This window comes from Anomaloglossus baeobatrachus, chromosome 1 (assembly GCF_048569485.1).
Source record: "Anomaloglossus baeobatrachus isolate aAnoBae1 chromosome 1, aAnoBae1.hap1, whole genome shotgun sequence".
NCBI lineage: Eukaryota > Metazoa > Chordata > Amphibia > Anura > Aromobatidae > Anomaloglossus > Anomaloglossus baeobatrachus.
Genome location: NC_134353.1, coordinates 816,976,005 through 817,000,108, shown reverse-complemented (window position 1 = coordinate 817,000,108; position 24,104 = coordinate 816,976,005). Strand labels below are relative to the sequence as shown.

Below are 24,104 nucleotides of genomic sequence, written 5' to 3'. Positions count from 1 at the left end.
TGTCACAGGGCATAGCCATATAGAGTATTTGAGTGGATACCTGACATATGTATTTTTTCCCATCAGTATCAAGAGCGGTTTAGATAATTTTATTTGCATGTGAGGTTAACTGATCCTTGGAAGGTGTATTGTTACCTATGCTTCTGGAATCAATGAATGAGTAAGACAAGTGGTCCTGGGATCTGTCCTTATAGTGAGATATTGTGTGTTCCTTCCCCTCAAAATGGGGATGAAGGTTTTATAGTAAAGTAGAATATTAGTGCTGTGAAGGTATATAAGTGGTCTCAATTTTCTGCAGGGATTGTGTATTATACCAGTGGGTATTAGGATTGTGTTATGGAAAGCTGAATCTGAACGAGATAAGACTCTTGCTAAACAAACTGTGCGCTGCTGACATTCTTTTGGGAGGGGTCAAGTGAACAGCTGCGCGATTTTCTGCCCTCTGTGAGAAGTCAGCTCTGTTAATTGTTTTGGTTTAACTCTTACGTTTGTTGCTGAAATACTTTGTAAAGGACCAGCATGGAGTAGCCAAACTGCACACATCAGGTCAAGTGGGTTAGAGAGCCGTGTGGCCTTCCCACTTACATGGAGGTGGTCTAGCAGGTGAGAGGACTATCACACCTGGTCCTTCCTGCTTTAGTCATCTGGTCTATTGGGTGAGAGGTGTTTTTAACCCTTCCCAATACGCCCTACAAGTGTAGCAGGTGAGAGTGAATGCTGATTGAGCCTTCTTGCTACCACTTGAGAGCCCATTCTGACTTGCCAGGAGACGTGTGGCCTGTTAACAAGGTTCAGGGACACTGAGAGGGCATTTGCAGAAAGGTGGGCTGTGTGGGAATAAGTTGAAGCCATGGGCAACTTGTTCAGTGTGCAGCGTGGGGCTCCAGCAGGATCCAAAACAGCCAAACAGATAGTGCAAGAAAGAGAAGGCAAAGAAGCAGTGAAAAATGTCAGACCGATACTCAAAAAGGCAGACATGCCAGAGTACGGATGTTTGGATGTTGAGAAATGGCACAGATTCAGGGAAGAAAAGAGAGGTTGGATAAAAGACAAGAGGGTAGAGCAACAAGTAAATAAATGGTGTCGTGTGGCTGAAGAGGTGCAGCATTGTGGATATAAAGAGACCACAGCGGGAGATAAGGTGTATTATGAATGTTTTAATGCACCAAAAGCAGGAATTGTGACTGCTACCGCCCCCCCCTTCTCATAAGCAAAAACCCAGACCAGATGAATGGACTTGTAAACATTGTAGTCAGAAAAACCCAGACTGGAGAGGTACTTGTGCTACATGTAATGTTACTCGCCCTAAGCGGATTGCAATAAATCCTGTTCGAACCAGATCACATGTGATGACAGAGGACGCTGACACTGAGACAGAGGTAGTGAAGGAATTGAGTTTTGCGGAGGAAGCTGACGGTGAGGAAAGGAAAGAACGCGCTGGGACCAGTACAAAAAAATCAGATACATCCCGACCGAGGAAGGTCACAAGAATCAGACAGACACAGGAATATTACCCCTGGAGCCCCTCTGACCAGCTAGCTATGTTGAAACAGTTACCTGACCCTGAAAACCAACCTTTCCCATTTTACAGGCAAATACAGACAATACAGGTGACTTATAAATGCACTTGGGCAGACCTCGAGAGTTTGGTGACTGCAAAAGCAGGTGACGTGCTGGGACACATAATTAAGACGCATACTGATATGATGAAGGAGCAATCATGGGTCATGGACGTTGAGTCTGAGAGGTCTGGAATGACGTACTGTGAGGCATTGAAAGGATGGGCTACAAAGAAACAAACAGAGCAGTCTGTACTGATGACTGACGTGACACAGCAAAAAGGGGAGAGTATAGAGACGTACTTTGGGAGGTTACAGCTGAAGTGGACAGACATGGGGTACAGTGCAAGAAACGACCTTGATATCAAGGTCGTTTCTTGCACTGTACCCCATGTCTGTCCACTTCAGCTGTAACCTCCCAAAGTACGTCTCTATACTCTCCCCTTTTTGCTGTGTCACGTCAGTCATCAGTACAGACTGCTCTGTTTGTTTCTTTGTAGCCCATCCTTTCAATGCCTCACAGTACGTCATTCCAGACCTCTCAGACTCAACGTCCATGACCCATGATTGCTCCTTCATCATATCAGTATGCGTCTTAATTATGTGTCCCAGCACGTCACCTGCTTTTGCAGTCACCAAACTCTCGAGGTCTGCCCAAGTGCATTTATAAGTCACCTGTATTGTCTGTATTTGCCTGTAAAATGGGAAAGGTTGGTTTTCAGGGTCAGGTAACTGTTTCAACATAGCTAGCTGGTCAGAGGGGCTCCAGGGGTAATATTCCTGTGTCTGTCTGATTCTTGTGACCTTCCTCGGTCGGGATGTATCTGATTTTTTTGTACTGGTCCCAGCGCGTTCTTTCCTTTCCTCACCGTCAGCTTCCTCCGCAAAACTCAATTCCTTCACTACCTCTGTCTCAGTGTCAGCGTCCTCTGTCATCACATGTGATCTGGTTCGAACAGGATTTATTGCAATCCGCTTAGGGCGAGTAACATTACATGTAGCACAAGTACTTCTCCAGTCTGGGTTTTTCTGACTACAATGTTTACAAGTCCATTCATCTGGTCTGGGTTTCTGCTTATGAGAAGGGGGGGGGCGGTAGCAGTCACAATTCCTGCTTTTGGTGCATTAAAACATTCATAATACACCTTATCTCCCGCTGTGGTCTCTTTATATCCACAATGCTGCACCTCTTCAGCCACACGACACCATTTATTTACTTGTTGCTCTACCCTCTTGTCTTTTATCCAACCTCTCTTTTCTTCCCTGAATCTGTGCCATTTCTCAACATCCAAACATCCGTACTCTGGCATGTCTGCCTTTTTGAGTATCGGTCTGACATTTTTCACTGCTTCTTTGCCTTCTCTTTCTTGCACTATCTGTTTGGCTGTTTTGGATCCTGCTGGAGCCCCACGCTGCACACTGAACAAGTTGCCCATGGCTTCAACTTATTCCCACACAGCCCACCTTTCTGCAAATGCCCTCTCAGTGTCCCTGAACCTTGTTAACAGGCCACACGTCTCCTGGCAAGTCAGAATGGGCTCTCAAGTGGTAGCAAGAAGGCTCAATCAGCATTCACTCTCACCTGCTACACTTGTAGGGCGTATTGGGAAGGGTTAAAAACACCTCTCACCCAATAGACCAGATGACTAAAGCAGGAAGGACCAGGTGTGATAGTCCTCTCACCTGCTAGACCACCTCCATGTAAGTGGGAAGGCCACACGGCTCTCTAACCCACTTGACCTGATGTGTGCAGTTTGGCTACTCCATGCTGGTCCTTTACAAAGTATTTCAGCAACAAACATAAGAGTTAAACAAAAACAATTAACAGAGCTGACTTCTCACAGAGGGCAGAAAATCGCGCAGCTGTTCACTTGACCCCTCCCAAAAGAATGTCAGCAGCGCACAGTTTGTTTAGCAAGAGTCTTATCTCGTTCAGATTCAGCTTTCCATAACACAATCCTAATACCCACTGGTATAATACACAATCCCTGCTACACCTAGCAGGATAATTAGCAAGACTGTCATTCTGCCGGTGGAGTGACCTTTTTACAGTGACTGGCGTGGATCCAGGTGGGTTTTCCCTCAAGTTTCACTGAGGTGGATGTGGTCAGCTGGACTTGGAATGGGCCATCAAAGCGTGGATCTAGGCTCCTTCTCACGTGTCTGCGCACGACCACCCAATCACCTGGATTCAGCTGATGCACATCTGCACTTGCATTGGGATCTGGAATGGATGAAAAGACATGTTTATGCACCACATTAAGTCTTTCCTGTAAGGCCTGGACGTAGGCTGTCATAGTGCCGTGTTGCATCTGTAACACTTGTGGAAAGTAGAGACCTGTTTTTGGGGCACTACCAAAAAGGACTTCAAAAGGAGACAAGCCTGTCTTCCTATTTGGAGTGTGTCTGACTGAAAAGAGTGCCAGGGATAAGCACTCTACCCAATTCTTTCCTGTCTCTGCCATGGCCTTTTGAATTTTTAGTTTAAGTGTCCCGTTTAATCTCTCTACTTTTCCACTGCTCTGTGGATGATAAGGGGTATGGAATGCCTGCTCTATTCCCAGGGCCTGCATAATGTCCCTCATTATTTCTCCAGTGAAGTGTGTACCCCTGTCACTTTCTATGGCTTCTGGGATGCCATACCGACAGACTAGTTCCTTCATCAGTTTTTCTGCAGTTGTTTTAGCATTTGCACATTTTACTGGATAGGCCTCAACCCATCCTGAGAAGAGATCTACACATACCAGGACGTATTCATACACTCCTACCTTGGGTAGTTGTATGTAGTCTATTTGCAGTCGTTGAAACGGATAGAGCGGTTTGGGTGTTGCTTTCTTAGGGACTTTTACTGTTTTACCTGGGTTGTGTTGTGCGCAGATAATGCAGGATTGTACGTGTTTGGAGGCTACGTAACTGAAGCCAGGAGCGATCCAGAAGGCATTCACCTGGTTACACATGTGACTTTTTGAGGCGTGAGTGGGGCCATGTGTTGCTTGTGCCATCATAGGGAACAGGGACCTTGGTAAACACAACCTGTCCTTACTTTCCCATACTCCATTCGAGTTCAGCCCAGCTCCCATTTTCCCCCAGTGTTCCTTCTCTGTTTGGGCAGCCTGATGCTGGAGGGATTTCAGGACATCCAGACTCACTGTGGCTGGGACTTGCTGGCTCCCTGCCACTATCCTCTGATCCCTAGGCCTCTTTGCCGCTGCTTTCGCAGCCGCATCCGCCCTTCTATTGCCCGCTACCTCCAGTGAGTCACCTTTTGTGTGTGCTTTCACCTTAATGATGCCAACCTGGACTGGTAACATTAGTGCCTCCATTAACTGTTTTACCAATTCTGCATTTTTAATAGGCTTACCAGCTGACGTAAGAAAAGCTCTACTTCTCCAGATAGGGCCAAAATCATGACAGATCCCAAATCCATACTTTGAGTCTGAATAAACATTAATTTTCCTACCTGACCCCGCTCTACACGCCTCAATGAGCGCTGTTAGCTCCGCCTCCTGCGCGGACATGTGCGGCGGGAGTGGTTCAGCTCGGATTACCTCATGCGAGGATACTACTGCATATCCAGTGTAGAATCTCCCATCCAGGTGGTATCTGGAGCCATCTACAAAAAACTCAAAATCTGCATTAGTAATAGGTGTATCATAGACATGTGGAAAACCTGCTGTCTCCTGACTCATCAGCTCTATGCAGTCATGCTCGTGCGTCATGTCAAAGTATTCATCCTCACTTGCTACCATTGTCACCAATTCCCCCTTTTCTGAATCTACTGGCAAAAGGGTGGCTGGATTCAGAACATTACACCTCTTGAGGGTGACATACTCAGGAATCAGAAGGGCACATTCAAGTCTGAGCTGTCTGGCCATAGACAGGTGTTTTGGTTGGACTTGCACAAGTATAGCATGAATGTCATGCGGGGAGTAAATTGTTAAGGGAAATGTCAATGTGATCTCGCAAGCTTTCCCTAGCAGTACTGCAGCAGCCGCTACAGCACGGACACACGTGGGTGACCCTCTGACAACTGGGTCCAATCGCGCTGAGTAGTAAGCTATTGGTCTTTGTTTGTCACCATGTTGCTGTGTGAGGACGGCTGTTGCATGCCCTCCCTGTTCTGTGCAAAACAAGAAAAATGGTTGATCGTAATTTGGAATACCCAGGGCTGGGGCAGATACAATGAGTAGTTTAAGGGAATGAAAGGAATCAATAGCTTCCTGAGTGAGGTCAAAGGGGTCAGATGACAGACAATCATAGAGGGGTTGCATCATTTGCGAGGCAGACCTTATCCAAGGCCTGCAGTATGACACTAAGCCCAAAAAGGTGCGCAGTTGCCGGTGGGACCTGGGTAAGGAGAGATTTTGGACTGCTTGTTTTCTCTCCTCAGTCAGGTGTCTCGTACCTTCAGAGATACAGTGACCCAAAAAGGTTACTTTTTGCTTACAGTACTGTAATTTTTCACGTGAAACTTTGCAACCATTCTCTGCCAGAAAACACAACAAAGAAATTGTGGCTTCCTTGCAGGACGTCTGGTCTGGACAGCAGAGCAAAAGGTCATCCACGTACTGCAATAGCGTAACCTGTGGATGAGGCGGTTGCCACTGCTCCAGAATTCCTGCCATAGCTGTAGAATAAATGGTAGGTGAATTCATTCCTCCTTGCGGGAGGACTGTCCACATGTACTGTTTCCCCTCATGTGTGAAGGCAAAAAGATACTGACAGTCAGGGTGTAGAGGCACTGAGAAAAAGGCATTTGCCAAATCAATTACTGTAAAACATTTGGAGGTCCCTGGGAATAGAGCAGGCATTCCATACCCCTTATCATCCACAGAGCAGTGGAAAAGTAGAGAGATTAAACGGGACACTTAAACTAAAAATTCAAAAGGCCATGGCAGAGACAGGAAAGAATTGGGTAGAGTGCTTATCCCTGGCACTCTTTTCAGTCAGACATACTCCAAATAGGAAGACAGGCTTGTCTCCTTTTGAAGTCCTTTTTGGTAGTGCCCCAAAAACAGGTCTCTACTTTCCACAAGTGTTACAGATGCAACACGGCACTATGACAGCCTACGTCCAGGCCTTACAGGAAAGACTTAATGTGGTGCATAAACATGTCTTTTCATCCATTCCAGATCCCAATGCAAGTGCAGATGTGCATCAGCTGAATCCAGGTGATTGGGTGGTCGTGCGCAGACACGTGAGAAGGAGCCTAGATCCACGCTTTGATGGCCCATTCCAAGTCCAGCTGACCACATCCACCTCAGTGAAACTTGAGGGAAAACCCACCTGGATCCACGCCAGTCACTGTAAAAAGGTCACTCCACCGGCAGAATGACAGTCTTGCTAATTATCCTGCTAGGTGTAGCAGGGTTGCTGCAACAAACAAAGACACTGAGCGAACTTTTTAATACGGACTGGGATAATAAACTCATTCGCCACCATATTTCTCTTACTGAGGACATGGAGGGAGAAAAGCCAAAAGACTGTTGGATCTGCACACACAGTCCTATTTCTTCAAAGACTATGCCTTATTTAGCCTTACCTCTGGAACCACAGGAGGTATTGGTACCAGACTGTATACACAATGAAACCTGGACTCAATCTAGATTTTTGGGAGAAGATGTACCTCGTGATGTATCTGCTACATTGACTATAGTTGGATGGGTCACTAAACCCTGGTTCCAGCTAAATATCACTCGACCCGATGGATACTCGTGGTGGATGGAATACGATTCAGACATGGGCATAATTGCCAAAATAAAGACTAAGATTCCTCATTCGGGTACCATTCCCCATGATGGATTATGGTTCAGTCTTCAATACAATGGTGTTGGAAATTGTGGAGAAGACAATAACTGTTTCTATATACATACACATAACTCAACCAAGGACAATGAGACAGTATATCAGAAGGGTATTGAGGGCTGTACATCATCATTTATTAGACGGACTTTTAGGAGGGAGCGGGGTAGCTGTATCTCGGGTATGACCGGAAAACAAATGAACAATACGTGGTGTGCTCATAAAGTCATGAAGGGGCTTCTGAATCTGCTTTATTGTGTACAAAGTCAAACTCACTTTTGTATTTTCCCAGAGGGAGTGTTTTTGGTTTGTGGGAATCGTGCTCACAAGTGGGTGAGCCCTGACATGAGAGGGGTTTGCACACTTGCCAGACTTACACCAGCCACTTTCATAGTTCCTCATAGTGAAGTAGATGTAGCAGCTGTCCCAATTCATACCTTGTATAAACGAGCAGCAGATAATAAACCCCGGCCAAATGGTAGGCCTCATGTAGTAGAATTGGGAAAAGCAAATAAGGTATTTAGTGCTATTTTCATACACCCTTTCTTAATGCAAATGTGGGACAAGCTAGTAGAGTCCACTGACTACCTGGATGATCAAATTTTTCGGGTTCTTGAGATTCTAAATGCTACCAATGCTATACAAAAACAATTAATTGTAGTCACTAACCAGCATACTATAGTGCTAGACTTTGTGACAGCAAAAGACGGCGGAATGTGTCAAATAATTGGTCCTGCCTGTTGCCATTACATTGACCCTGCAGGCAACCTCCAGGTTAGAGCAGATATACAGAAAACAAGTGAACTTAGGGATAAATGGTTAAAAGAGCACGATGCCAACAAGGACTCCTGGTGGGGAAATACATTTTCTTTTATGAATCCAGCCAATTGGTTTAAAGGCATAGCAGGTTGGGTTTCTGGCATTATACAAACCTGTATGCAAATATTGTTGTTCTGTCTACTGCTTTATATAGCTGTAAAAACATTGATATATGCATTACCTAAACTATTGAATAATGTATGTTCTAAGAGTCCCAGCATTGAACCCTCTGTAGTTTACTACGGACCCCAAATGGCCTCTGCTGACCGGGAGTAGGTGTCCACACTGAGGGTGGATGGGTGAAGTGGTAGGAAGACCCCTCATGGGTACTAGGCCCATGAGCCAGCAGCTCCTGTTTGGACGCCTACTGACCCTGTAGTGAAGGTTAAACCATTTACAAAAGGGGGAAATTGATATAGAAGGGTTAATAGTTTCTCTTTTTCTTTATTAAAGATTTATTGTTATTAGTAAGTATATCTGATGGTAGTTCATAGTCATTATGGAGCCTACGGAATAAGAGACAGACTCAAGGATTATTATGGTTTCTAAATGTTCTTCTTATCTCATATGCATGACTCTACATTTTTGTTTTGCTAAAACTTAAAGGTCATATGAACAATTAGTAAAGTTCAGCTCGAAGTTTTTTTCTTTTTCTTTTGCAATATCACATTGATCTGTAAATGGTATAAATAAACTGTACTTTGATGAAATAAACAGAAGAAATTGATCATGCCCACATGGATGCTGGTCTTTTCTCTCCGAGCGCTCGATCTTGATTAGGTCTGAAGAGGCCTAACTCAAGAGGACCTCACTGGTGATCCCATAAGCTGACTTGTGACAAAACAGAACAGCTACAACATTCCTCTATGTCTATTTGTCGGTCTTCCTCTCTGTCTGTCTGTCTTCCTCTTTGTCTTTCTCTGTTTGTCTGTCTCTCTGTTTGTCTTCCTGTCTGTCTGTGTGTCTTCCTCTCTGTATGTATGGCTACCTCTCTGTCTGTTTGTCTTCCTCTCTGTCTGTTTGTTTGTCTTCCTCTCTGTCTGTCTTCCTCTCTGTCTTGCTTTCTCTGTTTGTCTGTCTCTCTGTCTGTCTTCCTTTCTGCCTGTCAGTCTTCCTCTCTGTCTGTCTGGCTACCTCTTTGTCTATCTGGCTACCTCTCTGTCTGTGTCTCTCTCTTTCTGTGTCTCTCTCTGTCTGTCTCTCTGTGTATGTCCAAAATCATATTAACTGACACAAAAGCTTTTTATACTAATAATGTCCTTCATTGCCTATAGCAATCAATCAGACCTCCTGTTAATGACCTATAGCTCACAGCTCCATTGACTTTAACCCCTTAACAACTGCGGGCAGTAATATTATGTCCTAAGCAGTCATAGTCTGATCCCCCGGCCGCTGCCGGAGGGGATCCACGCACAAGTCAGCTGATTTGTACTGCTGACATGTGTGCCTCATAGGCACGACTGGAATCGCATTCCACCCGTGCCTGTTAACCCCTTAAATGGCGCTCTCAAAATGTGACAGAACCATTAAAATCCCCGACGCGGTAAAAGTGTACTCACCAGCCGCCATCGGCGTTGCAGTGACGTGACCACTGTGAGCCGATGATTGTCATGTTAGCAGGGGGTCATGTGATAACTCCTGTAGCTACTATGAGTCACTTCATCTTTCATCCGGCCGCCTGCTGTCAGTGGCAAGAGGTGAGTGTTTCTGTTGATCTCAGTTGTGTAGCTGTGATCAACAGAAAAGCATGAGCGACCAGACTGCCGATCCCTATTATAGACCCCTAGGGGAACTAGGAAAATTAAAAAAAAAAAAGTAAAAAAAAAGTAAAAAAAATAATAAAATAACCTAAAAGTTCAAATCCACCCCCTTTCACCCCATTGAAAATTAAAGGGTTAACAAAATAATAAATATACACATATTTGCTATCGCTGTGTTCAGACATGCCCGATCTATCAAAATATAAAATCAATCAATCTGATCGGTAAATGGCATAGTGGGGAAAAAAAATCCAATCGCCAAAATTATATTTTTTGGTTGTTACAAATTTTGCACAAAATGCCATAACAGGCGATCAAAAAGTAGCATCTGCGAAAAAATGATAACATTAAAACCATAAGCTCGAGACGCAAAAAATAAGCCATCACGTGTTGCGGAAAATGGCGCAAAACGTGTGCCACTTTTTTGGGACAAACTTCTGATTTTTTTTAACCCCTTAGATAAACGTAAACCTATACAGGTTTGGTGTCTACGAACTCAGACCGACCAGAGGTTTACCATACAGTGAACACAGTGATTAAAATATCTCAAAAACAATCATGCAATCACACTTTTTTTTTTTTTTGCAATTTTTCCACAGTTGGAATTTTTTTGCTATTTTCCAGTGCACTATATGGTAAAACTTATGGTTTCATTGAAAAGTACAACTTGTCCCGCAAAAAACAAGCTCTTATATGGCAAGATTGATGGAAAAATAAAAAGATTATGGCTCTCGGAAGAAGGGGAGCAAAAAAACAAAACACAAAATGAAAAACGGAAATTCGTCCGGGGCCTGCGCAATAACATCACAGGCGCTCGCGATTTGAAAACAATGCTCAGTACCGCGATAGTGCCACTGCGCATGCGCGAGACCTCCGGAGCACTGCGGAAGATGAGGGTGGCGGCCTCATCTATGTAAATGAACACTAGGGACAGCGAACAGCGGCAGGAGGGGGGATAACAGACGAAATATAGCCCACCCCCGGGGCCAACAAACCTCATTACTATAACAAAAGGTAATCTTTTATAAAGTTATTATGTAGGTCTGAAAGGGGGGCCAATAGCAAGAGGAACCTTTCTAGAATGCAGCCCATGAGCTGCAGAAGGGGATTCTTTTAGTTTAATAGCGAAAATTCTGGTGACAGGTTCCCTTTAAAACTACTCTGAAGCTGAACACAGTACAGAATTCAGTTACTAAAATGGGAAAGTTAGAATTATTGACGAGTGTTACAGCCACCAACTGAAAACATGTATTAAAAAAAAGTTGATCTGGTAAATTGGTTTGTTGAGCCTTTGATGCTTTTGATGAATGTACAGAGGAGACGGCTTTAGACTTACACTTGTGGAGGAAACAGCTTCTTGAACGCTTTTCATGATGAATTCATGTGTGATTCTCCGGTTGGGTAATTCATTGTAAAGGGAGTTGATTAGGGCAACTTTCGCTGCATCTCTTCGTGCTTCTGCTCTACTTGTGCAACACTGAGGAAAAAAAATAGAAACAGAAGATTAATATGACTTTTTATAGGTTACATAAGAACCTTGTGGAATGGCATGATGACATTGAGACATAGAGTGATAAACTATGGCACCTCTCGAGAAAGCTCAGGCAAGACACGCGTCGCACACAATCTTTTGGGCCTCGCACTGGCACTTTCTGATGGATACACTTTACATATTCTATTTCATGTGGTTTAACTGCTAAGTGATGCTGTCATGCACAGTCACAATTACTTATGCAGCTTCTTGTCTAAGTGGCAACAGTTTGCCACTTCGTGCTTTCCATGGAATCACACTTTGAATTATGCCATTTGGGATATTCCATCCCATGTTTAAAAAAAATCAGTTTTTTTTCTAGGAGATCATGTTTTGTATATTAAGTGACTCAAATCCCTAAATGCAATCCTGTTTTTACATATGTGCTAGTTAACCATTTAAAACTTCTTGAATTCTCTAATATTGGCCATCTTTTACTCATGATTACATTATTATTATTGTTTTAATGTTTCTCAATAATAATGTTAAACAATTTTAATTTAAACTGCTGGTGGACCATAGTACTCCAATTCTGCTGCAGGTCTATGGACCCAAACTCAACAGCCTCATAAGCATATATGAGGGTGATGAGATTGGGTTACGCATGGGTTACCCATGACTGGTCCGAATATCATGGTCTGTACTCGGACTTTGAATGTAAAAAATTGGAAATCTGAAACCGGCCTTAAGCGGGCTTTACACGCTAAGACATCGCTAGCAATTGCTAGCGATATCGAGCGTGTAAGCACCCGCCCCCGTCGTGCATGCGATATCGTGTGTTCGCTGCCGTAGCGAAGATTATCGCTTCGGCAGCGTCACACGCACTTACCTGGTCGGCGGCATCGCTGTGACTGCCAAACAATCCCTCCCTCAAGGGGGAGGGACGTTCGGCATCACAGCGACGTCACCGCGACGTCACTTAGCGGCCGGCCAATCAAAGCGGAGGGGCGGAGATGAGCGGGACGTAACATCCCGCCCACCTCCTTCCTTCCGCATTGCGGCCGGTAAGGAGACGTTCCTCGCTCCTGCGGTGTCACACACAGTGATGTGTGCTGCCGCAAGAGCGACGAACCACATCGATAATCAACCATTACCGATTTTTGGTTTTGGGACGACCTCTCCATGGTGAACGATTTTCACCATTTTTGAGGTCGCTTAAGGTCGCTGGTAAGTATCACACGCTGCGATATCGTTAATGACACCAGATGTGCGTCACTAACAACGTGACCCCGACGATAAAACATTAACGATATCGTAGCGTGTAAAGCCCCCTTTAGAGTTCAGCATTGCTAAAAAATACTTCAACCATTACAAACTGGCTAATAGGAGATAACTCACCGGCAGTAGTAATAGGAGTTGTATGGTGTAGATTTAACAACACACTAATTTAAAAGTTTTGGAAGGTTGTGAGCACAAACTATTTTGAGTGAAAAATGAAAAGGTTGTCTGGGTTAGAAAAATAATTGATATTCCCGAGTAGGGCACAATGAGTAGGGCACACAGTGCCACAATATAGCCTGACTTCTGCTCCCTTCCACCGCTGGTACTGCACAGGGCTTTAGTTCTACAACACAAAACTATGTCTGTATCTGGCTGTCAATGGGCTGAGCTGATGATGGCACCATATTCTACAAGCTGCCAGAAGGAAAACTGCCAGGTTACTCTTACAGGGTATGCTATTATCATTATTATTTATTATTATAGCGCCATCAGTTCCATGGTGCTTTACATGTGAAAAGGACAAGTACAATAATCATAAACATTACAAGGCACAGACTGGTACAGGAGGATAGAGTTCCCTGCCCTCGAGGGCTCACAGTCTACAAGGGATAGGTGAAGATACAGTAGGTTAGGGTAGAGCTGGTTGTGCGGCGCTATATCAGACTGAGGGTTATGGCAGGTTGTAGGCTTGTCGGAAGAGGTGGGTCTTCAAGTTCCTTTTGAAGCTTGTCAAGGTAGGCGAGAGTCTGATGTGTTGTGGCAGAGCATTCCTGAGTATGGGGGATACACGGGAGAAATCTTGGATGTGTTGGTGGGAGGAGGAGATGAGAGGGGAGTAGAGAAGGAGATCTTGTGAGGATCGAAGATTACGTGCAGGTAAGTACCGGGAGACAAGGTCACAGATGTTGGGAGGAGACCAGTTGTTATAGATGGCTTTGTATGTCATGGTTAGTGTTTTGAACTGGAGTCGTTGGGCAATGGGAAACCAGTGAAGGGATTGGCAGAGAGGAGAGGTCGGGGAGTAGCGGGGGACAGGTGGATTAGCCAGGCAACATAGTTTAGAATAGATTGTAGGGGTGCGAGACTGTTAGAAGGGAGGCCACAGCGCAGCAGGTTGCAATAATCTAGGCGGGACATAATAAGGCATGTACTAATGTTTTTGCAGCTTCTTGGGAAAGGAATGTACGGATCCGGGAAATATTTTTGACTTGGAGGCGGCAGGAGGTGAAGAGGACTTGGATGTGTGGCTTGAAAGAGAGATCAGAATCTAGGATTACTCCCAGGCAGAGAGCACGTGGGACTGGGGAAAGTGAGCAGCCATTGACATTGATGGATATTTCAGGTGGGGGGTTGAGTGAGGAGGAGGAAAGACAATGAATTCTGTTTTGTCCATGTTCAGTTTTAGGAATCGAGCAGGGAAAAAAGACGAAATAGCAAGCATTACCACCAGGCTAGTCTACTACACCATAGCTATACAAACTGCACAAGGACTACTGCACATTACATTCATATCTGACCTTTTCAAGCTCCTGGAAAACCAGAGTTGGCAATCAAGACAGAGGGGCTAGAGATAGCTGGAATACAAGTATGTGAGAAGGTGAACTGATCTACTTGGCCACACCCGGGGTGCACTGAGAATCCCATTAGCATATTTGAATACAGAATAAATTACAAATTTTGATACTAAAGGTGGGATTTGTATCAGGGCTATTTCTCCTACAAGGTGCAGTCATTTTATACTGACACACTTCCCCAAAAATATATCAGAAATACAGCATGTATAATATATTTTAAACAAATTACATTGCTTTGCATACAGTGCCTACAAGTAGTATTCAACCCCCTGCAGATTTAACAGGTTTGATAAGATGCAAATAAGTGAGAGCCTGCAAACTTCAAACAAGAGCAGGATTTATTAACAGATGCATAAATCTTACAAACCAACAAGTTATGTTGCTCAGTTAAATTTTAATAAATTTTCAACATAAAAGTGTGGGTCAATTATTATTCAACCCCTAGGTTTAATATTTTGTGGAATAACCCTTGTTTGCAATTACAGATAATAATCGTCTTTTATAAGACCTGATCAGGCCGGCACAGGTCTCTGGAGTTATCTTGGCCCACTCCTCCATGCAGATCTTCTCCAAGTTATCTAGGTTCTTTGGGTGTCTCATGTGGACTTTAATCTTGAGCTCCTTACACACGTTTTCAATTGGGTTAAGGTCAGGAGACTGACTAGGCCACTGCAACACCTTGATTTTTTCCCTCTTGAACCAGGCCTTGGTTTTCTTGGCTGTGTGCTTTGGGTCATTGTCTTGTTGGAAGATGAAATGACGACCCATCTTAAGATCCTTGATGGAGGAGCGGAGGTTCTTGGCCAAAATCTCCAGGTAGGTCGTGCTATCCATCTTCCCATGGATGCGGACCAGATGGCCAGGCCCCTTGGCTGAGAAACAGCCCCACAGCATGATGCTGCCACCACCATGCTTGACTGTAGGGATGGTATTCTTGGGGTCGTATGCAGTGCCATCCAGTCTCCAAACGTCACGTGTGTGGTTGGCACCAAAGATCTCGATCTTGGTCTCATCAGACCAGAGAACCTTGAACCAGTCTGTCTCAGAGTCCTCCAAGTGATCATGAGCAAACTGTAGACGAGCCTTGACATGACGCTTTGAAAGTAAAGGTACCTTACGGGCTCGTCTGGAACGGAAACCATTGCGGTGGAGTACATTACTTATGGTATTGACTGAAACCAATGTCCCCACTGCCATGAGATCTTCCCGGAGCTCCTTCCTTGTTGTCCTTGGGTTAGCCTTGACTCTTCGGACAAGCCTGGCCTCGGCACGGGTGGAAACTTTCAAAGGCTGTCCAGGCCGTGGAAGGCTAACAGTAGTTCCATAAGCCTTCCACTTCCGGATGATGCTCCCAACAGTGGAGACAGGTAGGCCCAACTCCTTGGAAAGGGTTTTGTACCCCTTGCCAGCCTTGTGACCCTCCACGATCTTGTCTCTGATGGCCTTGGAATGTTCCTTTGTCTTTCCCATGTTGACCAAGTATGAGTGCTGTTCACAAGTTTGGGGAGGGTCTTAATTAGTCAGAAAAGGCTGGAAGAAGAGATAATTAATCCAAACATGTGAAGCTCATTGTTGTTTGTGCCTGAAATACTTCTTAATATTTAGGGGAACCAAACAGAATTCTGGTGGTTTGAGGGGTTGAATAATAAATGACCCTCTGAATAAATTTTCACAATTTAAAAAAAAAAAAAAGAAATAACATTCTTTTTTGCTGCAGTGCATTTCACAGTTCCAGGCTGATCTACAGTCCAAATGTCACAATGCCAAGTTAATTCCGAATGTGTAAACCTGCTAAATCTGCAGGGGGTTGAATACTACTTGTAATCAAATTACAATTTGCCAATGGCAACTAGAAACCCTAAACTAAAGACTGATCTAAAATTTAACTTTTAATTCATTATTTAAGATATAGGGACATACAACTTAAAAACACTAAACATTGTGGTCTAGCTCTAATTGATATAAATAGTCGTTCCTTCTGGAGTGATTTTTTATCCAGACCGAAGTCTGTGAGTGATCTCTATATTATTCCTATCATAAATGACCACTAATGTTTGCTATTTAAAAAACATAAAGCAGTAGCCTCCCCAACATGTTTCACCACACTGGCGTCATCAGGGGGCTGAGGCTAATACTGACTTACTCTGTGTTTGAGGACCTTTTATAGTCTGGACTGAATACTGACAGCGAGAGTAACCAATAGTGATCAGTGTCTTATAGTGTGAGGGGAAAGAGAAGCCTGTCATATTGAGAGCAGTGTGTTTCCCTTTAAAATGCCACAAGATGATTCGTTAGTTTAGCTGTCTGTTATAACACTGCTTGTGTATTGGCCAGATCTAGCTGACACTATGTTCCCTAGGGATTGCCGAGTATTATGATCTAATCACCAAGTCATGGCAATGACAGAATCCTATCAGCGTGTCATAAAGTATAAAGAGTATAAAAACAGTCGCAATCTTACACTGCCAGTGTTTTCACAGTTGCGTCCGTTCAGATCGCGCATGCGTCCACACTCAGAGTCTAGAGGGAGAGATACTACTGACCGCGCATGCGTCCCCTCTTAGACTCGGAGGGGAAGATTTTTACTTAATGCGCGTGCGTCCGCACTTAGAAGCAGGGAAAACAGTTTCTCTTAACTGCGCCTGCTCCTATTCCCAATTCGTGATCGATGTTACTATATAGCCCTTCTACATCCAAGCTAGTCAAGATGGTTGTCTTTGACACATTGAGGCCACGCAGCTTTAGGACAAGATCTTTTGTGTCCCTGATAAAGGATGGCAGTACCTGTACAAATGGGGACAATAATTCATCTATATATCTGCTGGCACCCTCTGTGAGGGAATCATTACCCGAGACTATCGGTCTACCGGGTATTGGGACCACGTTCTTATGCACTTTGGGAAGTGCATAGAACGTGGCCAAAGTCGGATGGGGATTATACATCTCTTTATATTCATCCTCAGAAATCAATGATGCCGATAGCGCAACTTTTAACAGGGTCTGTAAGTCTGAAAGATATTTGTCAGTGGGATCCGCACTCAGAATCTTATAGGTTTTCTTATCATCCAATAGTTTTCTTGCCATTTTTACATAATCAGTCGTGTCCATCAGGACAATATTGCCCCCTTTATCTGAACCCTTTATAGTAATCTCCTCTATATCTTCAAGGTCATTCAAAGCTCTTTGTTCAGATGCACTAAGATTTTTTAAGGGGTGATGTATTCTATGGTTGATTTTTTTAAGATCCTCACCCACCATATTCACAAAGGTGTCTATATTGTGATATTGGGAGAATGGAGGAGTATTCTTACTTTTTGGTTTTAATGATGAGAATGGGGGTACAGTCTCATTCACATTCCCATCACTACCCTCCTCTAGACTTTCCAAGACTCTGATTGCTTCATCCTCTTTCTCTTTCATGATCACAGGATCCCTGTTTTTTATAGTGTGATACTTATGTAGTGCCAACCTCCTTGCAAATAGATTTAAATCTTTTGTCCAAAGAAAAGGGTCATATTTAGGAACTGGTGTAAAAGATAATCCTTTTTTCAATAACCTCGTATGTGTTTCTTCTAGCTCAATTGATGATAAATTGAATATTTGCAGGTCTCTTTCTGGTGGCATCACTGTATCTGTTGCACTATCAGCTATCTCCCCAAAAAAGACTGATTTGTTGACATCATCTCGCTCGTGCTCGTTTGTGGGGTTGCTATTGAAGTTATCATACCTTGTTGAGGTGTATTCGATGAAAGCATGGTCTGTTGCATCTGGCCCGTAGATAATTGTAAATTTCCCACCCTCGGGGTCGTATTTAGTTGTGTTACATCTCCTGTTTGTAGAGTATTCTGGCCCAGACAACTTTGCACTGCTCTCAATATGACAGGCTTCTCTTTCCCCTCACACTATAAGACACTGATCACTATTGGTTACTCTCGCTGTCAGTATTCAGTCCAGACTATAAAAGGTCCTCAAACACAGAGTAAGTCAGTATTAGCCTCAGCCCCCTGATGACGCCAGTGTGGTGAAACATGTTGGGGAGGCTACTGCTTTATGTTTTTTAAATAGCAAACATTAGTGGTCATTTATGATAGGAATAATATAGAGATCACTCACAGACTTCGGTCTGGATAAAAAATCACTCCAGAAGGAACGACTATTTATATCAATTAGAGCTAGACCACAATGTTTAGTGTTTTTAAGTTGTATGTCCCTATATCTTAAATAATGAATTAAAAGTTAAATTTTAGATCAGTCTTTAGTTTAGGGTTTCTAGTTGCCATTGGCAAATTGTAATTTGATTGCTGTTTACCCCTACGCTGACTGATAGAACGATTTTTTCAGTAGCGAATACTACTTGTAGGCACTGTATCTGTGTTTTGTTAGAATCATTCCATTCAATAGTTGGAGTGCAGAATGTCTTTCAATGATCCTCACATCCCACAATCATGACTAATAAGATAGACCATCATTTCAAAATCACATTGCTAGCTACAGTCAGGTCCAGAATTAGCTCTGCTGCCACTATTTATTTCTTAAAATGAAACAACAGAGATAATAATAATAATAATAATCTTTATTTCTATAGCGCCAACATATTCCGTAGCGCTTTACAATTCAGGAGGATCATATACAAACAAGTAACAGTTATAGAAATACAATATTTAGAGGGGAAAAAAAATACAACCCTGCTCGTGAGAGCTTACAATCTACAATGAGATGGGGGGAGAGGCAAGGTTCAAGTGCTTATTTACAATGACAATCCAACCATCTCACGGAAATGGGGCTGGATAATGGTTTCCTGGACCAGTGGGCCCGAGCCTTGAGATGCCTTTGGGTGCCAGAGATACAATTGAAGTGTAGACATTCAGGATTAATTAAAGGGGTTGAAAAAAAAATATCATGTGAAACATTTTGGAATTTCAACTACTGTATTTTTGTACAAAGCCTACTCATTTCAGGGGAACTGGACAAATTTACTTTACCATACATAAAATGTTCGGTTTTAATATAATCCATTGCAGGCAATGACTGTCTGAAGTCTGGAAGCCATGGATGTCACAAATCGCTGGGTTTCCTCCTTTGTGATGTTTTGCCGGCCTTTACAGCAGCTGACCTCAGTTGGTTCTTGTTTGTGAGTGGGTCTCTCTGATTTAGGTTTTGTCTTAAGAATGTGGAATACATGCTTACTGGGGTTTAGATCTGGTGACTGACGAAGCCATTGCAGAATATTCCACTTTGTCTTAAAGGGAATCTGTCACCAGATTTTTGTCACTTAATGTGAGAGCGGCATAATGTAGAGGCAGAGACCTTGATTCCAGCGATGTGTCACTTATTGGGCTGTATGCTGTCATTTTGATAAAAATCACTGTTTTCTCTACTGCAGATCTAGCAGTTATTTGAATGTAGAGCAGGGTTATAACAGGCTCATGTATCTGCTGAGCTACCTGGCAGCACACCGAGACGTCCTCTAACGATAATCTCCTGCTAATTAAACAGTGATTTTATACAAGCTACACTAAGCAGCCCAATAAGTGACATCGCTGGAATCAGGATCTCTTTTCCTTCATCCTGCTGCTCTCAGATTAGATGGCAAAAACCTGGTGGTATTTTTTTTTAAACTCCTGCGTTCTTTTCACAGTATGTTTTGAGTCGTTGTCCATCTGTAATGTGAAGCGCATTCTATTCAACCTTGCTGCATTTGGCTAAATCTGAGCAGAAAGTATAGCCCTGTACACTTCAGAAATCATCTGGCTGCTTCTGTCTTCAGTCACATCATTAATAAACACTAGTGGACAAGGGTCATTGAAAGCCATGCATGCCCGGCCATCACACTACCTGCATCATTTTTTTCATTTATTAGGATGTGGTGTGGTTTGGTTCCTGAACCGTTCCAAGCCTTCTGCATACTTTCTTCTTCCCATCATTTTGGTACAGGTTGATCTCAGTTTCATCTGTCCTCTGCTGCTTTTCCAGAACTGGGAGGTGTCTTTAGATGTTTTTTTTTGCAAAGTCTAACCTGGACTTTTTATTTTTAAGGTTGATTAATGGTTGATTAATGGTTTGCACCTTGTGGGGAACCCTCTGTATTTAATCTCATGAAGTCTTCTCTTTATGGTAGACTTAAGGCCCCGTCACACTAAGCAACATCGCTAGCAACATCGCTGCTAACGAACAACTTTTGTGACGTTGCTAGCGATGTTGCTGTGTGTGACATCCAGCAACAACCTGGCCCCTGCTGTGAGGTCGTTGGTTGTTGCTGAATGTCCTGGGCCATTTTTTAGTTGTTGCTGTCCCGCTGTGAAGCACAGATCGCTGTGTGTGACAGCGAGACAGCAACAACTAAATGTGCAGGCAGCAGGAGCCGGCTTCTGCGGAGGCTGGTAACCAATGTAAACATCGGGTAACCAAGAAGCCCTGTCCTTGGTTACCCGATATTTACCTTTGTTACCAGCCTCCGACGCTCTCACTGTCAGTGCCGGCTCCTGCTCTGTGCACATGTAGCTGCAGGACACATCGGGTTAATTAACCCGATGTGTGCTGTAGCTAGGAGAGCAGGGAGCCAGTGCTAAGCATTGCGCGCTGCTCCCTGCTCTGTGCACATGTAGCTGCAGCACACATCGGGTAATTAACCCGATGTGTGCTGTAACTAGGAGAGCAAGGAGCCAGCGCTAAGCATTGCGCGCTGCTCCCTGCTCTGTGCACATTTAGCTGCAGCACACATCAGGTAATTAACCCGATGTGTGCTGTAACTAGGAGAGCAGGGAGCCAGCGCTCAGTGTGTGCTGCTCCCTGCTCTGTGCACGTGTAGCTGCGTGCACTGGTAACCAAGGTAAATATCGGGTTGGTTACCCGATATTTACCTTAGTTACCAAGCGCAGCATCTTCCACGCGGCGCTGGGGGCTGGTCACTGGTTGCTGGTGAGCTCACCAGCAACTCGTGTAGCGACGCTCCAGCGATCCCTGCCAGGTCAGGTTGCTGGTGGGATCGCTGGAGCGTCGCAGTGTGACATCTCACCCGCAACCTCCTAGCAACTTACCAGCGATCCCTATCATTGTTGGGATCGCTGGTAAGTTGCTTAGTGTGACTGGACCTTTAGATACCGAAACACCTACTTGATGGAGAATGTTCTTCACTTGGGTGGATGTTGTGACGGAGGTTTTCTTAACCATGGAAAGGATTCTGCGATCATCCACTATTTTTGTCTTCCATGGACATGCAGGCCTTTTTGAGATCCCAGGTTCACCAGTACACTCTTTTTTTTTTTTTGCAGGATGTACCAAACTGTTGATTTTGGCCGCTCCTAACATTTTGCTATCTCTCTGATGGATTTCTTCTTTTCTTCAGCCTAATGATCTGTTTCTCTTCCCTTGAAAGCTCTTTTGACTGCATGTTGTGTGCTCACAGCGACAGCTTCTAAATGCAAATGTCACACATGGAATCAGCTCCAGACCTTTTACCTGCTTAATTGATGATGAATTAATGAGGGAATAACCCATGAATCCCATTAAAGAGTTTTTGAGAAAGAGTTAAGTTAGTCTAGCACACCCCCTGTTGCGATTAGCAGCTCACTGTCAATAGAAATCTACATGCAGTTCCTGTTTTTAAACCGGACTGAAGTACATTTCTAATGTAGTCTGCACCATATTAGTGGCATAAATTATCATGAATTAGTTGGAACACTTGGTCATGCCCCATCCTACCCCAGTTCCACACATTTTTCTAAAAGTCAGGAGAGCTGGTCCAAAGTGGTTGAAAAAAATTCCAAAAATTACAAAACTCTTCTGAAAAAACCTTTGGGAATCGGAGCCTCTGTATCTATAGACTTTATTGACATATCTGGTCATACGCACAATGAAATCAGACTACTTTGTTTATGACACGACATGTGCTGCATAACTAGGGTTTGGAATATGGGAGTAAAAAAAGTGTGCCTCACTTTATTCCAGAGGTCCCCAACCTTTCTGACTATAAGAGCCACATTCTGCTTTGGAGAGGGTTGCAAGCCACTTTCAGTACCGCCCCTCACAGGAGGGACACCCACAGCACCCATTACCAGTATAATGATAGCCAAAGCTTTTCCATAGAAATCACACTATGGCAAAATACCAAGATCAAGGGGATGCTACTCTTCCCCATTCAGATCTGCTTTTCTGCATGGGTCTTCTTCCAAAAGTCAGTATCTGGAGACCTGCAATGAGCCACATATCACATGCCTATGAGACACATGTGGCTCCCGGGCCACAGGTTGGGGACCCCTGTTTCACATTATTACACCAGCCCCATTTCCACCCTGGCTTCCTTTTCACTTGCTTTGAGGTTTACATGTTTTTCCTATTCCCCCCCCTTTATGTTATGGATCTCATCCCTGACTCCTCTTCATATCAGCACATAAGACACATTCCCGATATTGCTCAGGTTATTCCTTCCAGACCTGCAAATTCTCCATCTGTTGACACATGATACTAATCACTATGTACAATAACTTGACCCGGGACCTGCACTCAACATGTTGAGTTTCTAAATCTGGGCTGATTTTTTTTCTTATCTCTTGTCCTTTGATCTAGTGGTAAAGTAGGAATTCTCTCCTTTTGCTGAATAGGACATGTGTCATGTTGATGAATTTATTTGATACATATTGATCTGGTTTATATTTTGGACATATTACTTTAATGAAAACCATTTGTGAAGTTTCTATCCCAAACAAATATTATTTAAGGATGAGCCTGTAATACTATACTAGCTGGAAGACAACCAAATACATTATTTTCTAGTCATGGGGAAAAATAATAATGTGGCTGGACATATACATGACCGGACGTTTCGTCATTGTATTCATAATGTAATTAAATGTGACATATTGACAAAAAGATATATATTCTATGTTTTAGTAGAAGTGTTTGTGTAGCTCCATTCGAGTGAATGTGGATGACCAGCAATGTCCTGCACAATCTATGCACAGGTTTTGCGCAACAGTTTTCAATCCTTGGTCAACTCCTTTCAATGTTTCAGAACAGAATAGACTACAGGTTCATGCCTTCTGACTGAGCACTCTTTTCCTTGTAGGGTCCCCCCACATTGTGATAACCAGCGCAGATAAAGCCTACGGTTACAGGCTGCAGCCCCCAGCTGTTTGCTTATCTTAGCTGTGTATCACAAAAATACGGACGCTATGCGGCTGTTTTTTTATTAATATAATTTAAATAATTTAAAAAACAGTGTGCGATTCCCCCCAATTTTGAGAGCCAGCCTTGATAAAACTGACAGCTGAGGGCTGGTATTCTCAGGCTGGGGAGGCCCATGTTTATAGGGGCAATTTATTTATTTATTTTAATTTTTTTTACACCAATCACAGATACTGTCACACAGAATGGGGGCATGGTCTGACTGCAACTAATCACAAATGCTGGGACTGACAGTGGGCGGGGGAAGCAGTGAATATGTATGAGTGTTAATGAGTGGACCCAGAAGCAGTGTTACAGGTGTACGGGAGACATGGCAACTAGAACTCTCCTGCTCTAATCCCCCTAGCCCTTTCTAACACTATTATACAGCACAATTTTCAGGTTTCCATAGATATATATGGGGTTCAGCGTCTGGGTAGATGTTCGGGTTAAAGTCCAGTCCCAAACCAGATTATTTTTAAATCCAGTTGGACCTGCCAAACCCGAACATATTCGAGTTTCCATAGTATTTGGATTGTGAAAACACCTTTCACTCACTTGGAATGCAGCCGGTCATGAGACTCAACATGGATTCAGTTTGGGTTCCACATCGAAAACCATGTGAAAACTAACAAGTGTAGACGACACAAAGTATACCAAAAATCAAAATCCACAG

The 24,104-nt window shown here is 43.6% G+C and overlaps 1 protein-coding gene across 1 annotated transcript in view; it reads right to left on the bottom strand.

Moving 5' to 3' along the window:
* LIX1 (limb and CNS expressed 1) overlaps positions 1-24,104 on the bottom strand; it is a 233,690-nt gene that overhangs the window by 96,978 nt on the left and 112,608 nt on the right. Inside the window, exon 3 of the mRNA XM_075341905.1 lies at positions 11,277-11,417. Coding sequence (XP_075198020.1) covers positions 11,277-11,417 — 141 coding nt within the window. The remainder of the gene's footprint in view (positions 1-11,276; positions 11,418-24,104) is intronic.